This window comes from Marmota monax, unplaced genomic scaffold (genome assembly GCF_021218885.2).
Source record: "Marmota monax isolate L192 unplaced genomic scaffold, Marmota_monax_Labrador192_F-V1.1 WCK01_AAM20220418_F8-fsc00392, whole genome shotgun sequence".
Classification (NCBI taxonomy): domain Eukaryota; kingdom Metazoa; phylum Chordata; class Mammalia; order Rodentia; family Sciuridae; genus Marmota; species Marmota monax.
The window spans coordinates 418,569-439,292 of NW_026693779.1; the positions used below are offsets into that span (position 1 = coordinate 418,569).

Sequence of the window (20,724 nt, forward strand, 5' to 3'; positions counted from 1 at the left end):
AGGAGGGGAAATGAATGATAACAGACTATGTGTAAGAACACACACCTTTCTGGAGGAATGTCCAAGAAAGCTTCACAGAGGATGGGGAGTTTTTTTGTTTGTTTGTTTTTTAATGATGAATGCAGGACCTCAGGCTTCCCAGGTTGCAGTGATTCATGTAGCAAAGGCACCAAGTGAAAGAGCACAATGGATTCCAGTACATGAAGCAGTTAGGCCTTGACCTTCAGAGGAAAGGATTAAAGGCAGGAGTAATAGATAAGGCAGAAATGAAAGCAGAAAGGCAGGAGGGTTTGAACTTGACAGGCAACAACAGAAATGTAGTGACTTTGGGGTACTGGGGTGAGGTTAGACATTTTTGCAGTACTAGAGATTGAACACAGGGAGCGCTCTGTCACTCTACTACATCCCCAGCCTCCCCCCCCCCCTTTTTTTTAAGAGAGGGAGGGAGGGAGGGAGGGAGGGAGGGAGAGAGAGAGAGAGAGAGAGAGAGAGAGAGAGAGAGAGAGAATTTTTATTTTAATATTTATTTTTTAGTTTTCGGCGGACACAACATCTTTGTTTGTATGTGGTGCTGAGGATCGCACCTGGGCAGCACGCATGCCAGGCGAGCGCACTACCACTTGAGCCACATCCCCAGCCCCATCCCCAGCCCTTTTAATTTTTGAATTTTGAGACTGGATTGGAAATTGAGAGCCACCTGCCTCAATCTCCAGAGTCGCTGGGATTACAGGCGCCCGCAACAACATCAGTCTTCCAATTTGAAAATTGCGCGCTGCCATCCTTTCAAAGGAAGAGGAAAAGCAGCAAGACCAATCAGGGATATGGTGTTCCAAAGTGGCAGAATACAGAGATAAAATCAGATAAATGAGAAACGGTCAGAACACCAATGTTAGCGGGTGGAGGGATGCTGGACAGTATAGGAGATCAAACATGATCTCCAACATAGGGGTGATAAGGAAGTTAGGACGCGGAGCAGCAGGTTTGAACATGCCGATGGTGTGAACTACCCCTTCACGACGATAGCTGCACACGTGGGTCTAGAGCTCCACAGAAGCTTGGCTTGAACATAACTGAAGCCTTAGGCAGGTAGAATGCCCAGGGACCTTCGGTGTTAGGCTACCCTGGTCCAATACACTACGGCTCCTCGCTTTCCCTCCAGGTGGCACTACAGCCCCGCGCTTCTGAGGCGGGTTTTCTGAGCAGCGCGCTCTCTAAACTCTAGGTGTCCGTCTTTTCTTCCTAGACCCGCTGACTGTGGGTCGCGCCCTCTTCGCTGGGGTTTGGCTGGGGATCCAAACCCGGAGCAGGCTCTGGAGAGAGTGTCGTCCACGCGACCAGCACATGTATGGCGGCTCAGGGACCTCAGGGTTGGCGGCGTGATGGGCGTGAGCACCTGTCCCTTGGGACACCTCGAGGAACCAACGTGGAATGAGTGTAGAGGACGGTGCCAACAGGCAGTGTATGGAACAGGGATGCATGAAAAGAAAGGACCGCGGAACCCATTGTGCTCTATCACTTGGTGACTTTGCCACTGGACCCAACAAGAACGGAAATTCCTGGCTCCCAGGGCCATCCCGGCGTGGGAAGCTTGTCGCGGACCCTTTAAGGCTCCATCTCCCTGCCCTTCCCCGCCCAGGACAGGCCGGGACACCGGGGACCTGACATTTGGCGGAGTATACTGTGGGAGCTAAAAATAGTCGCCGCTAGGGGTTACTTCGGGGCATTGTTCTTCACACACCCCGCGCGCGCGGGCTCGCACGCTCTGTGTCATGCTATTGGAGTTCTCCCCTCCCCGGGCAAGTACACCTGGCCCATCCCCACGTCTTCGTCCTAGCAGCCTGACCTGCGGCTGGACTATAAAAAAAAAATCCGTCGCTAGGTATCTCGGATGGTGGGGGCGGAGTCCTGACACGTGGTGGGCGGGGCCTTTCGTTTGGCAAACCCTGCTCAAAAAAACTTTATGGCCAGAAGCTGGCGGGAACCCGAGGGGCGTGTCTCGCAGGTGGTAAGGGGCGTAGTTTCCCCCGCCAGCCCCACTAATTCAATCCAAACTCTAAGCCCCAGGTTTAGCGAGGGGGCGTGGCCTTTGGGGTGTGCGGGCTCCTGGCCAATGAGTGTTGTGAAGGGCGTGTCCCGCAGCGGGGCGGGAGTGAAGTGGCGGGGGCTTCTCAGGTCTTTTCCCCCAGCCGGGCTCTGCCAGATACCAGGGAGCCCCGCTGCTTTCTGTCTCCTTCGCTTGTGGCTGTGGGACCCACCAGGACTGCCTTCCACACATTGCTCCAGGATACCCGTGGTCCCCGCGCCTCTGCCTGCCGGACCGGGGTCAAAGACTTCCCAGTCGCTTCTCATCTCTGAAGCTCCTGCACCTCCAGCTATTCTAAGACAAGATGCCGTCGGGCTTCCAACAGATCGGCTCAGAAGTAGGGTTCAGCATGCGGGGGCGGGGTGGGGGCACAGGTCCAGCTTATCCTGGGCTGGGGTCGTGACCGGGGTCAGCAGGGGGGTGTTCCTGCTCAGGCGTAGGGGGTGGAGGTGGGGGGCTGGCTATTTATACCCAGCCTAGACAACCCGTGACTGTCAGATTCCAATCTCGCCAAGAGGCAGAGTGGGTATGGGGCACATTTCGGGAGCTCAGGCCGCAACTAGATTATGCCGAGTTCAGAGTGCGTCTGCTTTCCGGCTCTGCGGAGTTGCGCCCCATTCTGGGACGCCCTGCGCTCTATCCAACTTGGGAAAAGCCTCCACATCCGGGAGGATCTGGCCCCCAGTAGCTGTCCTCTTGTCCCGGCTCACAGGCAGTGTTTCGAGGACTGGAGGCTCTCCCTGGGCCCCACCCCCCACTCCTGGCGGATCTCCAGGACGCTGAACTTTCTCTTGGCCCGTTGTGGGTGGAGGGGTAGAGGGGAGTGTCAGCCCCCCCCCTCCCCCAGCTCAGGTTTCTGCTCGGAGACAGTCTGTGCCGCCAGCGAGCAGCCACCACTGCCACCGCCCCTCACGCCACCATCCCTCCCTCTTCCCTGGGCATGGCTCTCCCTGGCAGAACCCGGGCACAGCCCCCAGCCCTTGGTTGGAGCTTAGAAGGGGAGGGGAGGCCAGGGCAGAGAAATAGAAGGCCACCCCCTGAGGAATGACCTGGATGTCCTTTTTGGAATTGCCCTTCTTGGGCCTGTTGGGGGCCTCCTGTAGCTGACTGAGAAAACCCCCAGAGAGGAGGGAAGAGAACAGTGGCTGATGATAATGCACTTGTCAGGTTATAAAACTAGCACTATTAGAGTTACTGTAAACATTCGGTTTTGATTTTCACAACACTTTCACTGACAGGTAAGCAAGGCAAGCAACATCACCCCCAGCTCACAGAAGAGGAAACTTAGGTTCAGAATGGGAAAGTGACTTGCCCAAGGTCATACAAATCTGAGCCTGTCCCAAGGTCACAGGGAAATTCAGGCTTAGGTCCTCAAACATTTCTCTGCCTGTGGACTCAAACATTCAGTTTCTCCTCCATGCCCTGGTTACCACTGGGTTCTTTGTGCTCCTGTTTACATTGAGATCTTTGTGCAATTCCTAATATGGCCCAGTTTCCCTCACCCAGCATGTTGGGTGGAACCCAGCATCTTCAGGCTCCAGCTGGGCCCAGGCCCCTGGGGAAAGGAAAAAAAGCATGATTCCACATGACATGTCCCTCTCTGCTTCTGCCTGTCCAGGATGGGGAACCTCCTCGACAGCGAGTGACTGGGACCCTGGTCCTTGCTGTATTCTCAGCTGTTCTTGGCTCCCTGCAGTTTGGCTACAACATTGGAGTCATCAATGCCCCACAGAAGGTGAGGGGCCTGCAGCTAGCAGGGTAGAGGTGCCCAAATCAAGGACAGGGAGACTTGAGGGGATGGAAAAGGAAGGGTTTGCAGGGAATCACTACTATGCTGTCCCTCCAGGTGATTGAACAAAGCTACAATGAAACATGGCTGGGGAGACAGGGTCCTGAGGGACCTGGCTGCATTCCACCAAGCACCCTTACTACCCTCTGGTCTCTCTCCGTGGCCATCTTTTCTGTGGGCGGCATGATTTCCTCTTTCCTCATTGGCATCATCTCTCAGTGGCTGGGCAGGTATGGGGTTGGAGGGCAAGGGTGGGGGTTAGGAAGGGAGCCACAGCATGGGTCCCTGATACTCACAGCTCCACTCTTTATTTGCTCACTAGGAAAAGGGCTATGTTGGCCAACAATGTCCTGGCGGTGCTGGGGGGCACCCTCATGGGCCTAGCCAATGCTACTGCCTCCTATGAGATACTCATTCTTGGACGGTTCCTCATTGGCGCCTATTCAGGTACCCGTGAACACCACAGCCCTGCCATGAATCTAGCTCTCCTTCACCATACTTGGGTTTCCAAATGGGAGTGGGCAGCTGTACTCAGCCCTTTCGTCTTCCCTCTGCTCAGGGCTAACATCAGGGCTGGTGCCCATGTACGTGGGGGAGATTGCCCCTACTCACCTTCGGGGTGCCTTGGGGACACTCAACCAACTGGCCATCGTCATTGGCATTCTGATCGCCCAGGTAACTAGGCTTGGCCTGGTGGGAGACTAGGCAGGGGTTAGGTTAGGGTGGACCTCCAAGGTCCATCAGGAGGCATGAGTCACCTGCTTTCCTTCCCTACCTTCTCCCATAGGTGCTAGGCTTGGAGTCCATGTTGGGCACTGCTACTCTATGGCCACTGCTCCTGGGCATCACAGTACTTCCTGCCCTTGTGCAGCTGGTCCTGCTGCCCTTCTGCCCTGAGAGTCCCCGCTATCTCTACATCATCCGAAACCTGGAGGGGCCCGCGCGAAAGAGTGAGCTCACACCCTGTGTCTAGCCGAGACCCATACCTCCACCCATACCTCCACCCTAACTTGCTAGTACCTGTCCTCCTCTCAGGCCCCATCAGTCCTGACCCTCCCCCCCCCCCCCCCCCCCCCCCCCCGCCAGGTCTGAAGCGCCTGACGGGCTGGGCCGATGTGTCTGATGCGCTGGCTGAGCTGAAGGATGAGAAGCGGAAACTGGAGCGAGAGCGGCCACTGTCCCTGCTCCAACTCCTTGGCAGCCGCACCCACCGGCAGCCCCTAGTTATTGCAGTTGTGTTGCAGCTGAGCCAGCAGCTCTCAGGCATCAATGCTGTACGTATGGAGCAGCCAGCAGACCTGGGGAGGGGAGAAGGGAACTAACTTCCTCCATTAACACTCAGGGTTGGTCCAATTTGGTATGGCTGGAGTGGAAAACAGGACAACTCTGCCATCACCTCTTCTTCTCCCTTACCTCTAGGTTTTCTATTATTCGACCAGCATCTTCGAGTCAGCAGGGGTGGGGCAGCCAGCCTATGCCACCATAGGAGCTGGTGTGGTCAATACTGTCTTCACCTTGGTCTCGGTAACTACTTGCCTCTGGAATGGACTGCACCACAGGCTTCACATCCCTGGGTTTCTGAAGGCCCTACTCTTGGTTATCCCCACCTGTCAACATGCTCCCACTTCCTGTGTCTTGAAGGTCCCCTGCCAAACCCTAACTCTTCCCACAGGTGTTCTTGGTGGAGCGTGCTGGGCGTCGAACACTTCATCTCCTGGGCCTGTCAGGCATGTGTGGCTGTGCCATCTTAATGACTGTGGCTCTGCTTCTGCTGGTGAGGCCTGGGGGGCTGGGACGGGCCAATAGCCCAACCCATGGGAATGGTCCCAAGGTTCTGTGGCTAGTCAGGATCACACCTTAACATTTATGCCTTCAATCCTGGGGCTGCTGTGTGCCAGGACCGTGGGTGCTTGGCTATAGCACAAGTCTGTCAGCCAGGAGAAAGAGCCCCTGTCAAGCCTCAGGAACAATAATTCCTAAGAACTCAGATTTAGAGCCAATGGGGAATCAATCATCATAGGAATTGAGACCAGAATGTTTCCTCTGCCTTGAATCTGCATGGGGCAGCCAACATAGTGTCAGTGTTCAGAAATGCTTCAGGGCCTGTTCTAATGAAGGGTGGCACACCCCCCACAAGCTACTGGGAAGGGTAGATTTCAATTCTCCTGTAGGTCAAATGCAGGTAAATATCCAGAAAGCCGAAATCAGCTTCACTACCTTCCCTGCCTGGTCCCTAGGAGCGGGTTCCAGCCATGAACTATGTCTCCATCGTGGCCATCTTTGGCTTTGTGGCTTTCTTTGAGATTGGCCCTGGTCCCATACCCTGGTTCATCGTGGCCGAGCTCTTCAGCCAGGGACCCCGCCCAGCGGCTATGGCAGTGGCTGGTTTCTCCAACTGGACGTGCAACTTCATCGTTGGCATGGGTTTCCAGTATGTTGCGGTAGGTCCCCCATCCCTGCCCCAATCTCCCACACTGGAGAATAGAGGGGGCAACACATCACTATCCTACTTGCTTTCCAGTCAGGGACCCCCAACCCTAGAGTGGTGGTCTTTGGATCAATTTGGTGGAGCTGCTCCACCAGAATCAAAGGAAAATGGGGCAGAACTAGATTGGATAGTAACACAGGTGTCTTTGGAACAAACCAGTGGCATAACTTAACTTAGACCAGGAATAAAATGATTTAAACTTTGTATTAATACCACAAATGGCTGGGAATCTCCTCTGAGTGCAATACGGTGAAGGGAAGAGAAATGGGTCTGGGTTCAGATAATCCATTTTTCAGCATAATCCTTCATTTCTGGTCATTTCCATTGCCCCTTGAATTGTCCACCTGTTTCTGCAGTAGTCCCAGCTCCCTATTAGGAGTATTTAGTTCTTGACTTGCCTGAAACTATCCCTTCCCATCCCACGCCACCCTACTCTGTCAACACCTTTCTCCACTTATCCCAGGATGCTATGGGTCCCTACGTCTTCCTTCTATTTGCGATCCTCCTGCTTGGCTTCTTCATCTTCACCTTCTTAAAAGTGCCTGAAACCCGAGGCCGGACGTTTGACCAGATCTCAGCTGCCTTCCGTCGGACACCCTCTCTTTTAGAGCAGGAGGTGAAACCCAGCACGGAACTCGAATACTTAGGGCCAGATGAGAATGACTGAGGGGCAAGGCAGGGGTGGGAGAACCAGCTTTCTCCACCCCTGAGATCCCCTCCTTTCCTCTGCAGCACTTTAACCCTCTCTTCCCCATTACTTCCAGGGTAGAGAAAAAACCCTGCAACCTGGTAGAATTGGGAAGCTGAAGGGAAGGGTGGTCTAAGCACCCCTTCATTCCCCTCGTGTGACTCTTTTGGATTATTTATGTGTTGTGGTTAGGCCGTGACTGTCAGGGTGGGCTGTTTTCCCTCTCCTTTCCCACCCCAAACTCCTCTCCAGAATACATCCACCCCCTCTAGGGAAGAGGGGCTAGAGAAGAGGTGGCTCTAGACTGGCTTCTTCAGTGGAACAAACTGAAGCAGAAAGCAGGACATGAGACCAGAAGTTGAGTTTCCCACCACCTTAGACTCCTCCCACAACCTGGCACTTTCACTGAATTATTGCCACATATACTCTGGGTGAAGGGGGCTCTGTCTTGACCCCTCTAGGGCAAAGGGCTCACCCTCCCCAAATCTAGCCTCTCCTCCCTCCCTCCAGGCTCAGCCTTTCAGAGTAAGAGGGAATACAAAGTATGTACGTACCCTCATGTGGTGAGAAGGGAGAGAAGGCATCTGCCTGTAAACTTGGGGCCTCATCTCAGTTGTTCCCCAAGCCTGCCAAGTGGGGAACCCAGCTCTTTTCTCCACTCCTATTCTGGAAGGGTGCTGCCCCCACAGGCTTTTGACCAACTAAGGGCAAAAGGGGATTTGAATGACTGCCTGTAAACAGTGGATGGGAGGAGACTTTGGATATTTTTGTATATGTTTGAATGGGTAGGGAGCAGAAACCAAAAGGCTGTTGTACTAAATATGTATATATAGATTCATCTATAAAGTCACTGTATGGAGAAGAGTGTCCTGTCATGGAGGCACTGGAGGATGGCTGAAACGGGGACTACAATCCACTTTGCCTGCCCCTCTTCCTCCCTCTGTCTTGCCTCACCTCCAGGCCTCAGAATCCTCTAGATGTTGTCACTCATGCCCTTTTCCATTACTTTTTATTGCTTTAATAGTAAATGTTCAATAAACAATAGCCGCAAGTGCCAGGCACTGCAAGGGAGGCATCATCCCTGTTTGACAGGAACAGTGAATCTCAGTGTTGACGGCACTTGTCAGAGCTGCACAGCTAGGGACACCAGAGCAAAGAGTCAAGGGTAGGCCCTGCTGACTGCCTATATCTTCTCACACTTCACCGCCCATGGCTCTGAAGTGAGTTACCTGTGATCCAAATTCTCCAGAACAGAGAAGAGGCAGAGACCAAGACAACAAGAAAGCCTGTTTTTGTTTTTACTGGAGGCTCAGGTGGCACATGACAGTTCATAAAATGGCTTCAGAGGTAGGGAGTTGAAGGGAAACAAAAATAAACTGGGTGGGAAAGAAAAGCAACCAGGAGGAGGTTAAGAGCTGGCTGGTTCCTTCTCAGCCTGACTTAGGGGAGGAAGTTGATGCCTCCGAACACTAAGGATGGAGCCCTTCCTTCAACCCTTGATAGGGAAGAATGGGGAAAAAAATGCAAAAGGCTGTTTCTTTAGCCCTCCTGAGTCTCAAGGAAAAGGGAAAAAGCCGGTCTTCTGATGTCATGAGTTATGGGAAAGGAGGGAGGGGGTGCTGGGTAGGGTACAGGTCAGTTGGAAAAAACTGGCAGATACCTAAGAGAACAAAAGAAACAGACAAATCATGAACATAAACTTATCATCATGACCCATTCCCCAGCCTTCTTGCCACCTGCCCTCTGAAAAGAGCAGCCTCTCACCAGATGGTAGCTCTGGGTGTCCTTTGAGTTGGAATCACTCCAGTATGGTGGTAGGGGGGTCCCCACTGTTGATGGGGGCTGAGGTCTAGAGAAAATGGTAGTCAATTAGGCTTCTTGTTCTTCAGGAAGCTTCATGCCTTCTGTCTTTCCCTTTTGCCCTCCTTTCCCCAACAATTTCTACCCACAGGCTGGTGCTAAGGCTCCAAGCAGAACTGAGGTGGGGGTGGGGTTTTGCAGGGGGTTAACATGGCTTGATTGTCTCTGCTGGGGCTGATTGATATAGTACCTACCAAGGGTGGCCCTAGCAATCTACATGAAAGGACAGAGACAGGGGAGTGGCACAGTAATAAAGAAGGGAAGGGAAAGGGCCAAAAATGGGACAGCTGGTCCCAGCCATTTCCCTCCACCCCCAATTCCACTATCCTCACCTCTGGGGCTGTGGGCTGCCGGGGGCCAGGGGGCTGCTGCCGTCGCCGCTGGAAGTAGGGGCGGTTTCGTGGGCGCTGGGGCTCAGGCCGGGAACCATCAGTGGGGCCTTGGCTGGGCTTGGTCTTACCATCCCCACCTTCAGTGGTAGGCTGCTGAGGTGGCCTGGGGCGGAAAGGCCTAGGAAAAGAAGCAGAAGCCATGAAGGGACTATGGAACCCAGGGCAGACCACTTCTCTCACCAGGACTTCCCCAGCTTCCCTATTCCCATCTCCAGAAGCCAGGCTTTCAGCTCCATGTAAGTCGTGCTTCCCTCTGGGTACCTCTAACCATTAACTTTAGGCACTTCTTAGGAACTCTTCCCCTTTTGCAAAGACTAAACACCAGACAGCAAAGAGAAACTGAGCCCCCAGAAAAGGAGTCTTACCTTCGGTACCTGGGTCGGAATCTGGGTGGAGGCACCCGCTCATCTCCCTGCTGTTGGTCCACCTCTAGCGGAGCTGTCTCTTTGGGTTCTACACCATCAGTGCCCTGGGAATATACAAAGGCCTTGGTGGGCTGTAGGAACCCTGGCTGTCCAGGGGCCAGATTATCCCTGGCTCTTCCCAGCCCTTGGTTCCACTTCCTTTGTGGACCCTGTAGTCTCTAACCTCACCAATCCCCACTTCTGCCTAAAATTTGAGTAGATGGCTCCCTTACTGCAGCTTCCCCTCACCTCTATAGGCTGCTGCTGATTAGGGGGCCAAGGGCCTCGCACAAACCGTCTTCGGTAGAAGAAAGGTGGTGGGCGCCGTCGTCTGGGCCGCTGCCCAGAGTCCTCGGCCCGCTCCCCTTCACTACCAGGTTCTGTTCCACCTGAGGGAGCCTCTGCCACCATAGGTGGTGGGGCAGCTGGGCAAGGCCGGGGGATGAATCGGCGGAATCTACGTCGATTGGGGGCATAGCGGCTGCCTTTCACTGGCACCCCCCCAGGCCCAGTTACATTGGCAGCTTCTGCACCCTGGAAATGTGGAAGGGGAATCGTCAGAACCCCCCACCCCATGACAAACGCACAACATTTGCAAACTTGCTGGAATCAGTGGAGTCTCTTCTGTCTTCCAGCCCAAGTCCCCTCTCCAGCTCTCCTGTAGCTCCTCTTATACTTATCCAGCTCCCCCACCCTACCAAAGGGCAACAGTGAGTTGGTACTCATTTAGGAAAGAACAGCTTGTCCGTTTGAAATAATTGTTATGGCACCCTCCCCCCAAAGACCATGGGGTGGAGAAAGGGCTGGCAGCTACTGTCCATCTTTTGCTCCAGAGGACTGACTCAGAAGCATCCTGCTGGGGATGGGCCCCATATGGAAAACAGACATGGAAGTGCTTGGTGAACTACTGAGAAGACACCTCGATACTACTGACTGAAGACAGGGACACATTATTTAGAACATCCTTAGTGTTAAGACACATCCTGGTGAGAACATAGCCCCATTCCCAGAGGCAGAGCTGGTCCCAGAAGGGTCAAAGCCTGGGCTGACCTCCAGGACACTCCCCCACAAGCCCGGCCAACTCTAGACCCCACAGCAGCCCCCAAACCTTCTCTCCTTTCACGACATCAAACTCCACAGTCTCCCCATCTCCAACGCTGCGCAGAAACTTCCTGGGGTTGTTTCTTTTAATAGCTGTCTGGTTGGGGGAAAGGCCATGAGAAAAGTGAGGGCAGCAAAAAAGAGTCTGTCTGTTCCACCCTTGCTGGGTCCACCACCCAATTCCATTCAACATTTTACTTGGGGTCCAGAGCTGGAGGGCAGAGCCAAAGATGGTCAAAGTTTAGTAGGGGAGGGGCTGGGGTGTAGCTTAGTGGTAGAATGCATGCTTAGCATGTGAAAGGCCCTGGATTCTATACCTGGCATTGAAAGAAAGAAAGAAAAAATTTAGTAGGGGAAAAGTCAAACTAGGAGCCTGGGGATCCACTGAGAAGTTACCACTGTCCCCAGGATACTCTCTCCCTTCCCTCCTATATCCCTCAGGGACTTCAAAAAGGGAGGCAAGAAAGAGGAAATCAAAAGCAAAACAAAAAGCAGAGACAGTCTTAAATTGCAAAATGGGTAAAACATACTGTGCTTCTTACCTCAATCCCAGAGAGCTCTTTACACCAAAGCAGTGGTTCTCAAGCTAGAGAGCATCAGAATCACCTGGGAGCTTGTTAAAATGGTGCCCAGCCCCAAGGTCTGACTGATTCGGTAGCTTGGGGCGGGGCCTGAGAATTTGGATATCAGGTGATGCTGCTGGTGGTGCGAGGACCATACTTTGAGAACCACTGCACCCAAGTCTCTCAGACCTGAGTTCTTTCCCTTGGAAAACTGCCTGATTCCTTCCTGTGGTGTTAACAGGTCCCAGTAGGTGGAGAGCATGTAGTGCCCAGAGGGCAAAACACACTGACAGCTGTTCAGTAACCCAACACAACTGGGGCTAATGGTTGATACAAGCACCTGAGGCAGATGGGAGAGTGGCTATTTCCACGTGGGCAGGCCGTTGAGGAGCCGGAGAAAGACTGCAGCTAAGGGTTATGGGAAAGGCCTTCAAAGAGAGGGCCAGTTCCTCCCCTCAGAAAGCCAACATAGCTTACCTGGTGAACAAAGACATCCTCCTTGGTGTCATTCCTGCAGAACAGGATGGGTCGTTAAGGGGGTGATTTTAATAAGACACTCAGTTCCACTAAGGCCTCCCTAGCTGTCCATTCTAAGATTGGTGGGCCCATCCTCTTCAGATTTCAGTTACTTGGGGGATAGACAGCACCCCCAAAAGCTGGTATAGAGAGGTACACCTAAAACCTCTGTGAAAATCCTGGTCTTCATGAGAAAGGAATGGAAGAGAAGGCAAAGGCACCTTGAAAGAGCTGGGACAGCTCTTTACCTACAGAGTGCTCCACCTTCTACCCTAGGGCACCTTAGAACCTGCTGGTGCAGGCTATAAATGTTTCTAGCCAACCCCCCACCCCCAGTCCCTACTGGGACTGGAAAATTACACTATCTCCTTTTTACATCCAAGGAGCAGGCCAGAGGTGCAGAATGACTTTGGGAAGGGGACAAGGTGTCAGGAACTTGTTCCAAACAGCCACAAAACCTTATGTTCATACTCAGCCTGGAAGTAAATCCACAGTCAGGCTCCCTCTCAACATACAGAGGGACCAAGGATGAGAGAAAAGAATATCCATTCTCTATCATTACCTTGCCTACAATCCTAGTTTATCCTAGAACCCTGTAGGATGAGAGGAGAGGAGAGGGACTCTTCACAGGAGCCTGCCTTCACCAGAACAAATGTTCCAGCTTTAAAAGCACTTGGATCTGCACAAAGGTCAGCCTGCTAAGAGGGAACTAAGGCCTCCCAGGAGGGCTTGGCTGGGCAGGGTGCCCGGGCTGGGGAAGGCTGCACTTGGGGGCTCTGCTCAGAATCTACCACTACAGCCTCTCCCAGGCTGGAAGGGGAGGGGCTGCCAACTGAAGAGAAGCAACAATCTCTGGCTGGACTACCTCCTTCCTCCCTCCCCCTACAGCCAGTCTCAGTCCCATCAGGTGGGGGATTCAAATGAGTCACAGCTCTTTAAGGGAGATGAGTCGTGAGGGTGCCTCAAGTGCTTCCCTTAACAGGAAATCAGTGAAGATTCTAGCCCAGAGCCCTGAGGTACACAGAGCGCCATAATTCCACCCCCAAAGTACAGCAAACTAAAAATAATGAAAATTCCTGAAGGTGAGACAGAAGCTAGGAAGGTCAGAACCAGGTTTGCCAAGTTCCTGGATCATTAATCCTCTGCTTGCCCTTGAAGATGTGGAGGAGGCTTCATCTTGCCACTAAGCACACGTTTGTGCTGTGGTTAAAGACTCAACCAGCGTCAGCTGGACATTGCAACCATGTGCCTTGGCAGGGGTAGAGATGAGGATGGGAAGGTGTCCAGTCCCACAGGCCAGTTCGAAGACACCCATTCCACCCTCTCCCTGGGTTCCTCGGATACCTGTTGATGAATCCGTAACCATTCCGGACGTTGAACCATTTGACAGTGCCCAGGACTTGGATTGCTGCCAGGCAGAGATGCAGTGGGGATAGTAAGATGGGGGGAAGAGATGGAGTTGGACTGAGTTTTGAGACACTCCAAAAACCTAACCTGCCTTCCTATTAAGCTTATTTTCAAGACAACTAGGTTTCACTACTAGCTTTAAGGTATTCTTATCCCAATTCCACCAAATTGAATCATCCACACAGGAGGCTTAAGCTTTCAAAACCCAACTCTAAGGCATGTTCCTCACATGCTATATAATTCCAGGTCCTTCACCTAGAACCGGTACTCACCTGATCCACTGAGTGCCACCCTCAGGTTATAACTCAAAAGCTTTTCTAGCCCTCCCAATGTAAGGGTCCCCAGTGCACCTGCTTCCCAAGTCAGAGTTTACCCCATGCTAACGAAGTCAACTGGGCCAAGCCTCCCGCCCCAGAGGCGTGGTCGAAATAAGGGTTTATTCTCCACCCCAAGGCCTTGGCTGAACCTGCTAGCCCCGGCTCTGCTCTGCCCCACCCCTACCGCCACCCCCACCCCCGGAAGGCATAGCAAGATTTCCCTCCAGGGGAATCCACTTTGGTCCGCAGTTCCCAGCTTGGTTAGGCCTGGGGCCAGGCCCATCTTCGGCTCTCTAGACCCTGTCAGACCCCACGCTGCCCCTCCCCCAGTCCGCCTACCCCTAAGAGCCGCCCTGGCGCGTGCGCCCCCCCTCACCCAGCACCGGCTTGTCCGCCTGACTCCGAGCCGGGGGCGCGGGGGTCCCCGAGGCCGCCTTCACTGGGTTGCCAGGGGTGCATGAGCCTGGCGCCGAGGGGGTCCCAGCAGCGGGGCCAGAGGCGGCTCCGCCCCCGCCGCCGCTGCCCGCCCCGCCGCCTGCTTTCTGCGGCTCTCCCGCGGGCACCGGTACCACCACCGCTACCACCCCTGCCGCCGTCGCGGGCACCGTCGCCGCGGGGGCCGCTGTCGCCACCACTGCCGCCTCCACCTCACTCATCCCGCCGGGTCCAGTACGGGCCCCCGCCGCCACCGCCCCGGCCCCTCCCCCCGGCTCGCGGACCCGCCGCCCCGCTCGGTCCTCGCGCCCCGAGCCTCGCCCGCACGGCGGCAGCGGGCCCTGAGCCCAGGCCAATAGCAGCCGGCTGCCGCGGCGCGCGCAGGCCCCGCCTCCCGACCACAGGCCAATCCTAGTCGCGCAGCCCCCCGACCCTCACGCCGGCCCCGCCTCCCAGACTTCGCACGGAGGCGGAGGCCCCCGCCCGCTGCCCCGTAAGTACACCTGGGCCCCGCCCCTATGACGCCATGTGACCTCTCCCAGCTCAGCCCATTGGCTGACAGCTATTTTCCCCTCCCCCCTCCGCCCCTTTCCACCGGCCGCGGGAAATCAAACGGGCTGGTTGCGCCCCCAACTGCCACCTGGCCTCTGCGCGAAAGGCGGGGCCGGGGGCGCGGCTCCGAAGGTTGCCCCTGACGACCTAGGTGGAGCGCGGCTGTCAGCAGCCTTAGGTCTGGCGGTGAGAGGCACTACTCGCCCTCAACCTCTAGACCGACCTAGCCCAGACCCTGCCAGGCGTAGACGCCTTCTCCCAGACACCACCGTTGATTCATTCCCCTTAGAGGATGTCCCGGCACACGGGGCGACTGTATCTGCTCGCAGGGCAGGCTGGAAAGCACCGCAAAACGATTTAACCAACTCAACAGTTATTTTCATAAGCCTGGGCCCCTGGTTTTTATTTTGTTTTTGAGACAAAGGGTACATGTAGCACACAAAGCACAGTTTTGCTGAGTTTTGATATGTCTATCCATGTAGGCAACACCTTAACCAAGATATGTTTTCCTCGCCCCAGGAAGTTCCCTGGAACCTCTTCCAGGTAATTCCAGCATCTTCACCGGTCACAATTCTAATGTCTCCCACCGCATGTCTCTCACGTCTATGTACGGGGTGCTGAAGTGTCTGGTTTTGGCACATGCAGTTTCCTCTGCTTCGAATGCGCCCCCCCGCCACCCCGTGTCTCTTAGGGTGGCCCTCTTCAAATATCAGCTTACATATCACGCCTCACTATCACATCATACATTATTTTTAAGGCACTTTTGAAAATATGAAATGATCCTATTTGCTTATTAATTCTACTCCAGCCCTACGCACATACGCTAGTGCACAATGCTCAATATTTATTGAATAAATAAATGATCCCCAATTCACAAATGAGTAGACAGATGACTGGTGCGCAGCTGTTCTCAGGTTTCTTGGAAGCCCGAGAAGTCCGTCCTAGGAGCCGCAATCTCCCTCCCTAAATAATGAGGCTCTAGAAGTCGCTCCTCCAGAACGCCCACCCGGGAGGACGCGAGCCTCGCTGGGCAGGGCGTATTTTTGGTTAGGGCAGCGGGTCCCAGATCAAGACACAAGCCTCCACGCGCAGCTCGTTCTGCCCCAAGTCTACTTCCCCAGTGCTAGGCTAGTATGGGCCAGGGCCCGAGTCCCGCAGCCGCCGCAGCCACAGCCTCTCCCGATCCCGGCGCGCCCTCTGCCGGCCAGTCTTGAAGGCTGCCAAATAGCGCTTCTTTGGCGGTCCACCTACTAACCTACCTGATGGATGCACACCACCCATCCCGCCAGATGATTCGATTTCCAAGGCATTGGGCACAGTGGACAGAAAAAGAGAAAAGATAAGCAAACGACTACATCGCAAGGCGAGGCGGTGAAGGATACAGAAATGACCACCCCTTCCTCAAACATGTTAAGGACCAGTTTATCTGTGGCAAGCCCTGAGCTTAAGGGAAACGGAGACCAAGACTGGAGAAAGCAAGCAAGATACCTCACGGGGTGACCTCTGCAGCAAAGAATCACATGGGAAATGCACGGAGTTCATTTGACGGGTGAGATGAAAGGAAGCTCAGATGAAGGGAGTGTGCTTTTCCTTACTTTCGTAGTGAAATTAAGAAAATGTCAGGAAAGCAGAGGCATGGGATATTGCAGGGAAAAGTACCCTTGGCAGATAAACTCGAATACAACATCATAATGAATAGAGGAAAAATTGAAAGCTTTTCCTCTAAAACCCGGAAACAAGACAAGGTTGTCCACTCTTACCAGTTCTATTCAATGTAGTTCTTGAAACTAGCCAGAGCAATCAGTCACAATGAGAAGGAAAATAAAGGGATACAAATAGGAAAAGAAGAAGTAAAACTATCACTTTTTGTTGATGATAAGATCCTTTATCTAGAAGACCCCCCAAAATTCCACCAGAAGACTCCTAGAGCCAATAAATGAATTTAGCAAAGTCAAAGGATACAAGATCAACAATCATAGATCAATAATTTTTCTACACTCCAACAGCAATTCAGCTGAGAAGAAATCAGGGAAATTATCCCTTTCACAATATTCTCAAAAAATCTGGGGGGGGGGGTAATCTAACCAAGGAAGCGAAAGATCTCTGCAATGAAAACTATAGGACACTGAAAAAAGAAATTGAAGAAGATCCCAGAAGATGGAAAGACCTCTCTTGTTCTTGGATAGGCAGAATTAATATTGTCAAAATGGCCACACTACCAAAAGCAATATACAGATTCAATGCAATCCCTATCAAAATACCAATGGCTTAAATTCATTTGGAAGAATAGCCAAAGCCATTCGGAATAAGAAAAGTGATGGAGGAGACATCACAATATCCAATCTCAAATTATGCTGTAGAGCTATAGTAGCAAAAACAATATGGTATTGGCATCAAAATAGACGCAAAAACCAATAGAATAGAATAGCAGACACAGAAGCAAATTCACATACTTACAGAGAACCATTTGTTAAAAAGGCTTTCAACTCTTCAACATACATTTTTGGCACCTTTTAAACAAATGGTTCTGGGGCCAGGCATGGTAGCACACGCCTATAATCCCAGTTACTAGAGAGGCTGAGGCAGGAGGAGCAAAAGTTTGAAGGCAGCCTCAGAAACTTAGGGAGAAAAAAAATAAAAAAGGGCTAAGGATATAACTCAGTGGTAGAGCATCCCTGGGTTCAATCTCCAGTACCAAAACAAAACAAAAGCAAATGGTGCTGGAGAAACTGGATATCTATATGTTGAAAAATTAAATTAGATCCCTTTCACTTCCACAAAAGTTAAATCAAAATGGATCAAAGACTTAGGAATTAGACTAGAAATGTTGCAATTGCTAGAAGAAAACATATGGTCAAAGCTCAAGAAATAAAACCAAGAATCAATAAGTGGGATGACATCAAGTTTAAAAGCTTTTGCATGGCAAAGAAAATGAGAATAAAGAGAGAGCCTACAGAATAGGAAAAAAATCTTTGTCAGCTATTCCTCTGACAAGGGATTAATATCCAGAATATATAAAGAACTCAAAAAAACTCAATGCCAAAAAAACCCCAAATAACCCAATTAATAAATGGACAAAATAACAGAAATTTATCAAAAGAAGAAACACAAAAGACCAACAAATATATGAAAAAATGTTCAACATCTCTAGCAACCAGGGAAATGAAAATCAAAAGATTTCATCTCACTCCAGTCAGAATACCAATGATCAAGAATACAAATAATAAATGCTGGTGAGGATATTAGGGAAAAGGTACAGCCATACACTGTTGTTGGGACTGCAAATTAGTACAATCACTTTGGAAAGCAGTGTGGAGATTCCTCCAAAAACTAGTGATGGAATCACTATATGATCCAGCAATCTCACTCCTCAGTACTTATGCAAAAGAATTAAAATCAGAATATTATAGTAATACAGCTACTACAATGTTTCTAGCAGCGCAATTCACAACAGCCAAATCATGGAATCAATCCAAATGCTCATCAGTAGATGAATGGATCAAGAAAATGTGGTAGATATACACAATGGAGTTTTACTCAGTCATAAAGAAGAACGAAACTATGGCACTTGCCAGTAAATGGTGAAAATGGAGAAAAATCAGAATAAGTGAAATAAGCCAGACCCAGAAAATCAAGGGTGGAAAGTTTTCTCTTATATGTGATAGCTAAAAGCACAGTAAGGGAAAGAAGGTAGTGGGGAATGGGATTAGATATAATAAAGATACAGTGAAGATCAGTGAAGGAGAATGAGAGGGAGGGAGGAAGAACCGGAAAGAGAAAGAAATATGGGCTGAATCTAATGGAATCATGCTATATACATATATAAATATACCAAAGCTTATATCTCCTTCATGTAAATGTAGAAAGTACCAATAAAAAATGAATAAATAAAGGAGTAAAGGGAAGATAAGTAGAAGGGGCAGAAAAAGGGTAGGGAGGAGGAAAGAAAAGGGGGAAGGGAAATGGGGGTTGAAATTAAATTCCTTGTATGTATAATTTTGTCAAAAGGGATCCAAATACTATGTATAATTATGATGCTCTTAAAAAAAGAACTATAATGCTGACTCTGTGAAAACAGTAATCTGAATAGATGCAACATAGCAATGTTTAATTCAGATTATTTTAATCATTTTTGGGGGGTACTAGGGATTGAACTCAGGGGCACTTGACCACTGAGCCACCTCTTCAGCCCTATTTTGTATTTCATTTAGAGACAGGGTCTCCCTGAGTTGCTTAGCGCCTCGCCATTGCTGAGGCTGGCTTTGAACTTTCAATCCTCCTGTGTCAGCCTCCCAAGCCACTAGGATTACAGGCGTGCACCACCACTCCTGGCTTAATCATTTTTTTATAATAAAACAACTGTGCATCAAGAAAAAAAAATACTCTTGGCAGATGAACACCACCTATTCATGGAACAGTGTAACATACACTCTATCGCCAAGGAGAAGGACTAGCAGACGCCACCAAGAGATGCAGTGAATTGCCTTGTTCAGGTAAAGGATTTGTGCATGTCATTTTTTTTGTTTTTCAAAAATATTTGTGTACCCTTTTTTTCTTGTTTTCGTAATTCCTAGGTTCAGTTAATTTTTTAAAATTAATCAATTAATTTATTTTGTGGTGCTGTGGATTGAACCCAGGGTCTCACTTGTGCTAGGCAAGCGCTCTGTCACTAGCTTCATTCCTAATCTTGAATTATTTGAATATTTTTAAGTTCTATAGATAACAGAGTCTCTTCCTTGTCCCATCACTCTTTTCATTTGCTCCTGCTCACCTTTTGCCCTGTACATCCACATTATTATAACACCAAACTTACTGAAAAGCATTTTGCTGTCACCTCTCATTCTCCACCATCCTTCTACAGTCCACCAAACCAAATTTAGTTTTTGCCTCCTAAAATATAGAATCATGCTATATACATACATAAATATACCAAAGCTTATATCTCCTTCATGTATATGTAGAAAGTACCAATTAAAAATGAATAAATAAAGGAGTAAAGGGAAGATAAGTAGAGTAGAGGGGGCAGAAAAAGGGAAGGGAGGAGAGAAGAAAAGGGGGAAGGGGATAAATAAAATAATTAAAATAATCTGCTCTCCTGAGGCTACATTAGCAATGACCCCGTCTCTTCTCCTGCCTCCTGCTGCTGCCGCTGCTGCTGCTGTTGCTGCTGCTGCTGCTGCTGCTGCTGCTGCCCTTCCTCCTCCTCCTCCTCCTCCTCCTCCTCCTCCTCCCCCTCCTCCTCCTCTTCCCCCTCCTCCTCCTCCTCCTCCTCCTCCTCCTCCTCCTCCTCCTCCTCCTCCTCCTCCTCCTCCCAGGGCCTTGCACAAGCTAGGCAAGCACTCTACCACCAAGCTACATTTCCAGTCCCTATATTTTAAAATTTTGAGGTGGTGTCTCATTAAGTTGCCCAAGCTGGCCTTCAACTTTTGGGATTCTCCTGCCTCAGCCTCCCAATTCTGTCCCTTCTTAACTGGAACATTCAGTGAGTGCATGACTTTTGGTTTTCTTTGGACTCCATCAAGTGACTTGTCAGAGCTTCACCCATCTTCTCATGTCTTTCCTTTTGTGACTTGTCCTCCACCAACCCCAATATTTCCAAATCATGTTCTCCTATCATCTCAAGGTCATTTATCCACCCCCCTGGCTTTTAGTGACTAAATGACAAAAATGCATATAAAGCACTTAGCATACTGTATGACACATAGTGAGTAATCAATAAATGGTAATTCTTACTATTACGACTAGGTTAAAAAAAAAAAAAGAGGTTCCAAGAAGGAGGTGGCAAGTAATGATATCAGATATGACAGATGGGACCAGGAGGTGGGAGGTGGAGAAAAGTTCAAGTATTTAGCCATCAGACCACTTTCTGATGGCTCTTAAACCTGTGTCTCCAGCCCTGAAGCCTTCTCACTTCCTACCAGATTCTAAGACCAGTACTTTCTAGACAATTGCTCCTCAGGCTTCTGAACTTCCACAAGGCCAGGTTTAAGTTATTCTTTTTCCTCTCTCCTCATTAAGTTAATTCATCACTATTCATCCACAAACACTCATCCTTTAGTGCCCATTCCTTATTTATAGGAGTCTCCCCTGGGTGCCCTGGGTTAGCACAGCAAAGGTGAAGATATATAG

The 20,724-nt window shown here is 50.8% G+C and overlaps 2 protein-coding genes across 2 annotated transcripts; one reads left to right on the forward strand and one right to left on the reverse strand.

The window, feature by feature from the left end:
* The first annotated feature begins 1,990 nt into the window (after positions 1–1,990).
* Slc2a4 (solute carrier family 2 member 4) lies at positions 1,991–8,115 on the forward strand. Its single transcript, XM_046462063.2, has 11 exons — positions 1,991–2,420; positions 3,702–3,818; positions 3,930–4,102; positions 4,195–4,319; positions 4,432–4,547; positions 4,660–4,822; positions 4,959–5,146; positions 5,292–5,396; positions 5,545–5,646; positions 6,110–6,313; positions 6,824–8,115. Exons 1-11 carry the CDS (start codon positions 2,388–2,390, stop codon positions 7,025–7,027), a joined length of 1,530 nt encoding a protein of 509 aa, XP_046318019.1. The 5' UTR covers positions 1,991–2,387; the 3' UTR covers positions 7,028–8,115.
* Positions 8,116–8,332: 217 nt separating this feature from the next.
* Positions 8,333–14,272, reverse strand: Ybx2 (Y-box binding protein 2). The gene is made up of 9 exons (XM_046462064.1): positions 13,985–14,272; positions 13,229–13,292; positions 11,846–11,879; positions 10,813–10,902; positions 9,954–10,238; positions 9,666–9,769; positions 9,241–9,418; positions 8,813–8,897; positions 8,333–8,708 (listed from the first exon to the last, which is right to left on the reverse strand). Exons 1-8 carry the CDS (start codon positions 14,262–14,264, stop codon positions 8,847–8,849), a joined length of 1,086 nt encoding a protein of 361 aa, XP_046318020.1. The 5' UTR covers positions 14,265–14,272; the 3' UTR covers positions 8,333–8,708; positions 8,813–8,846.
* Positions 14,273–20,724: the final 6,452 nt, after the last annotated feature.

Coding starts and splice junctions, on each gene's coding strand:
- Slc2a4 (XM_046462063.2), top strand. CDS start 2,388: ATGCCGTCGGGCTTCCAACAGATCGGCTCAGAA. Junction 3,819..3,929: donor TCATCAATGCCCCACAGAAG/GTGAGGGGCCTG, acceptor CTGTCCCTCCAG/GTGATTGAACAAAGCTACAA. Junction 4,320..4,431: donor CCTCATTGGCGCCTATTCAG/GTACCCGTGAAC, acceptor CCCTCTGCTCAG/GGCTAACATCAGGGCTGGTG.
- Ybx2 (XM_046462064.1), bottom strand. CDS start 14,264: ATGAGTGAGGTGGAGGCGGCAGTGGTGGCGACAGCGGCCCCCGCGGCG. Junction 10,903..11,845: donor AGGATGTCTTTGTTCACCAG/GTAAGCTATGTT, acceptor TCCCCCAACCAG/ACAGCTATTAAAAGAAACAA. Junction 8,898..9,240: donor GGCAGCCCACAGCCCCAGAG/GTGAGGATAGTG, acceptor CATTTTCTCTAG/ACCTCAGCCCCCATCAACAG.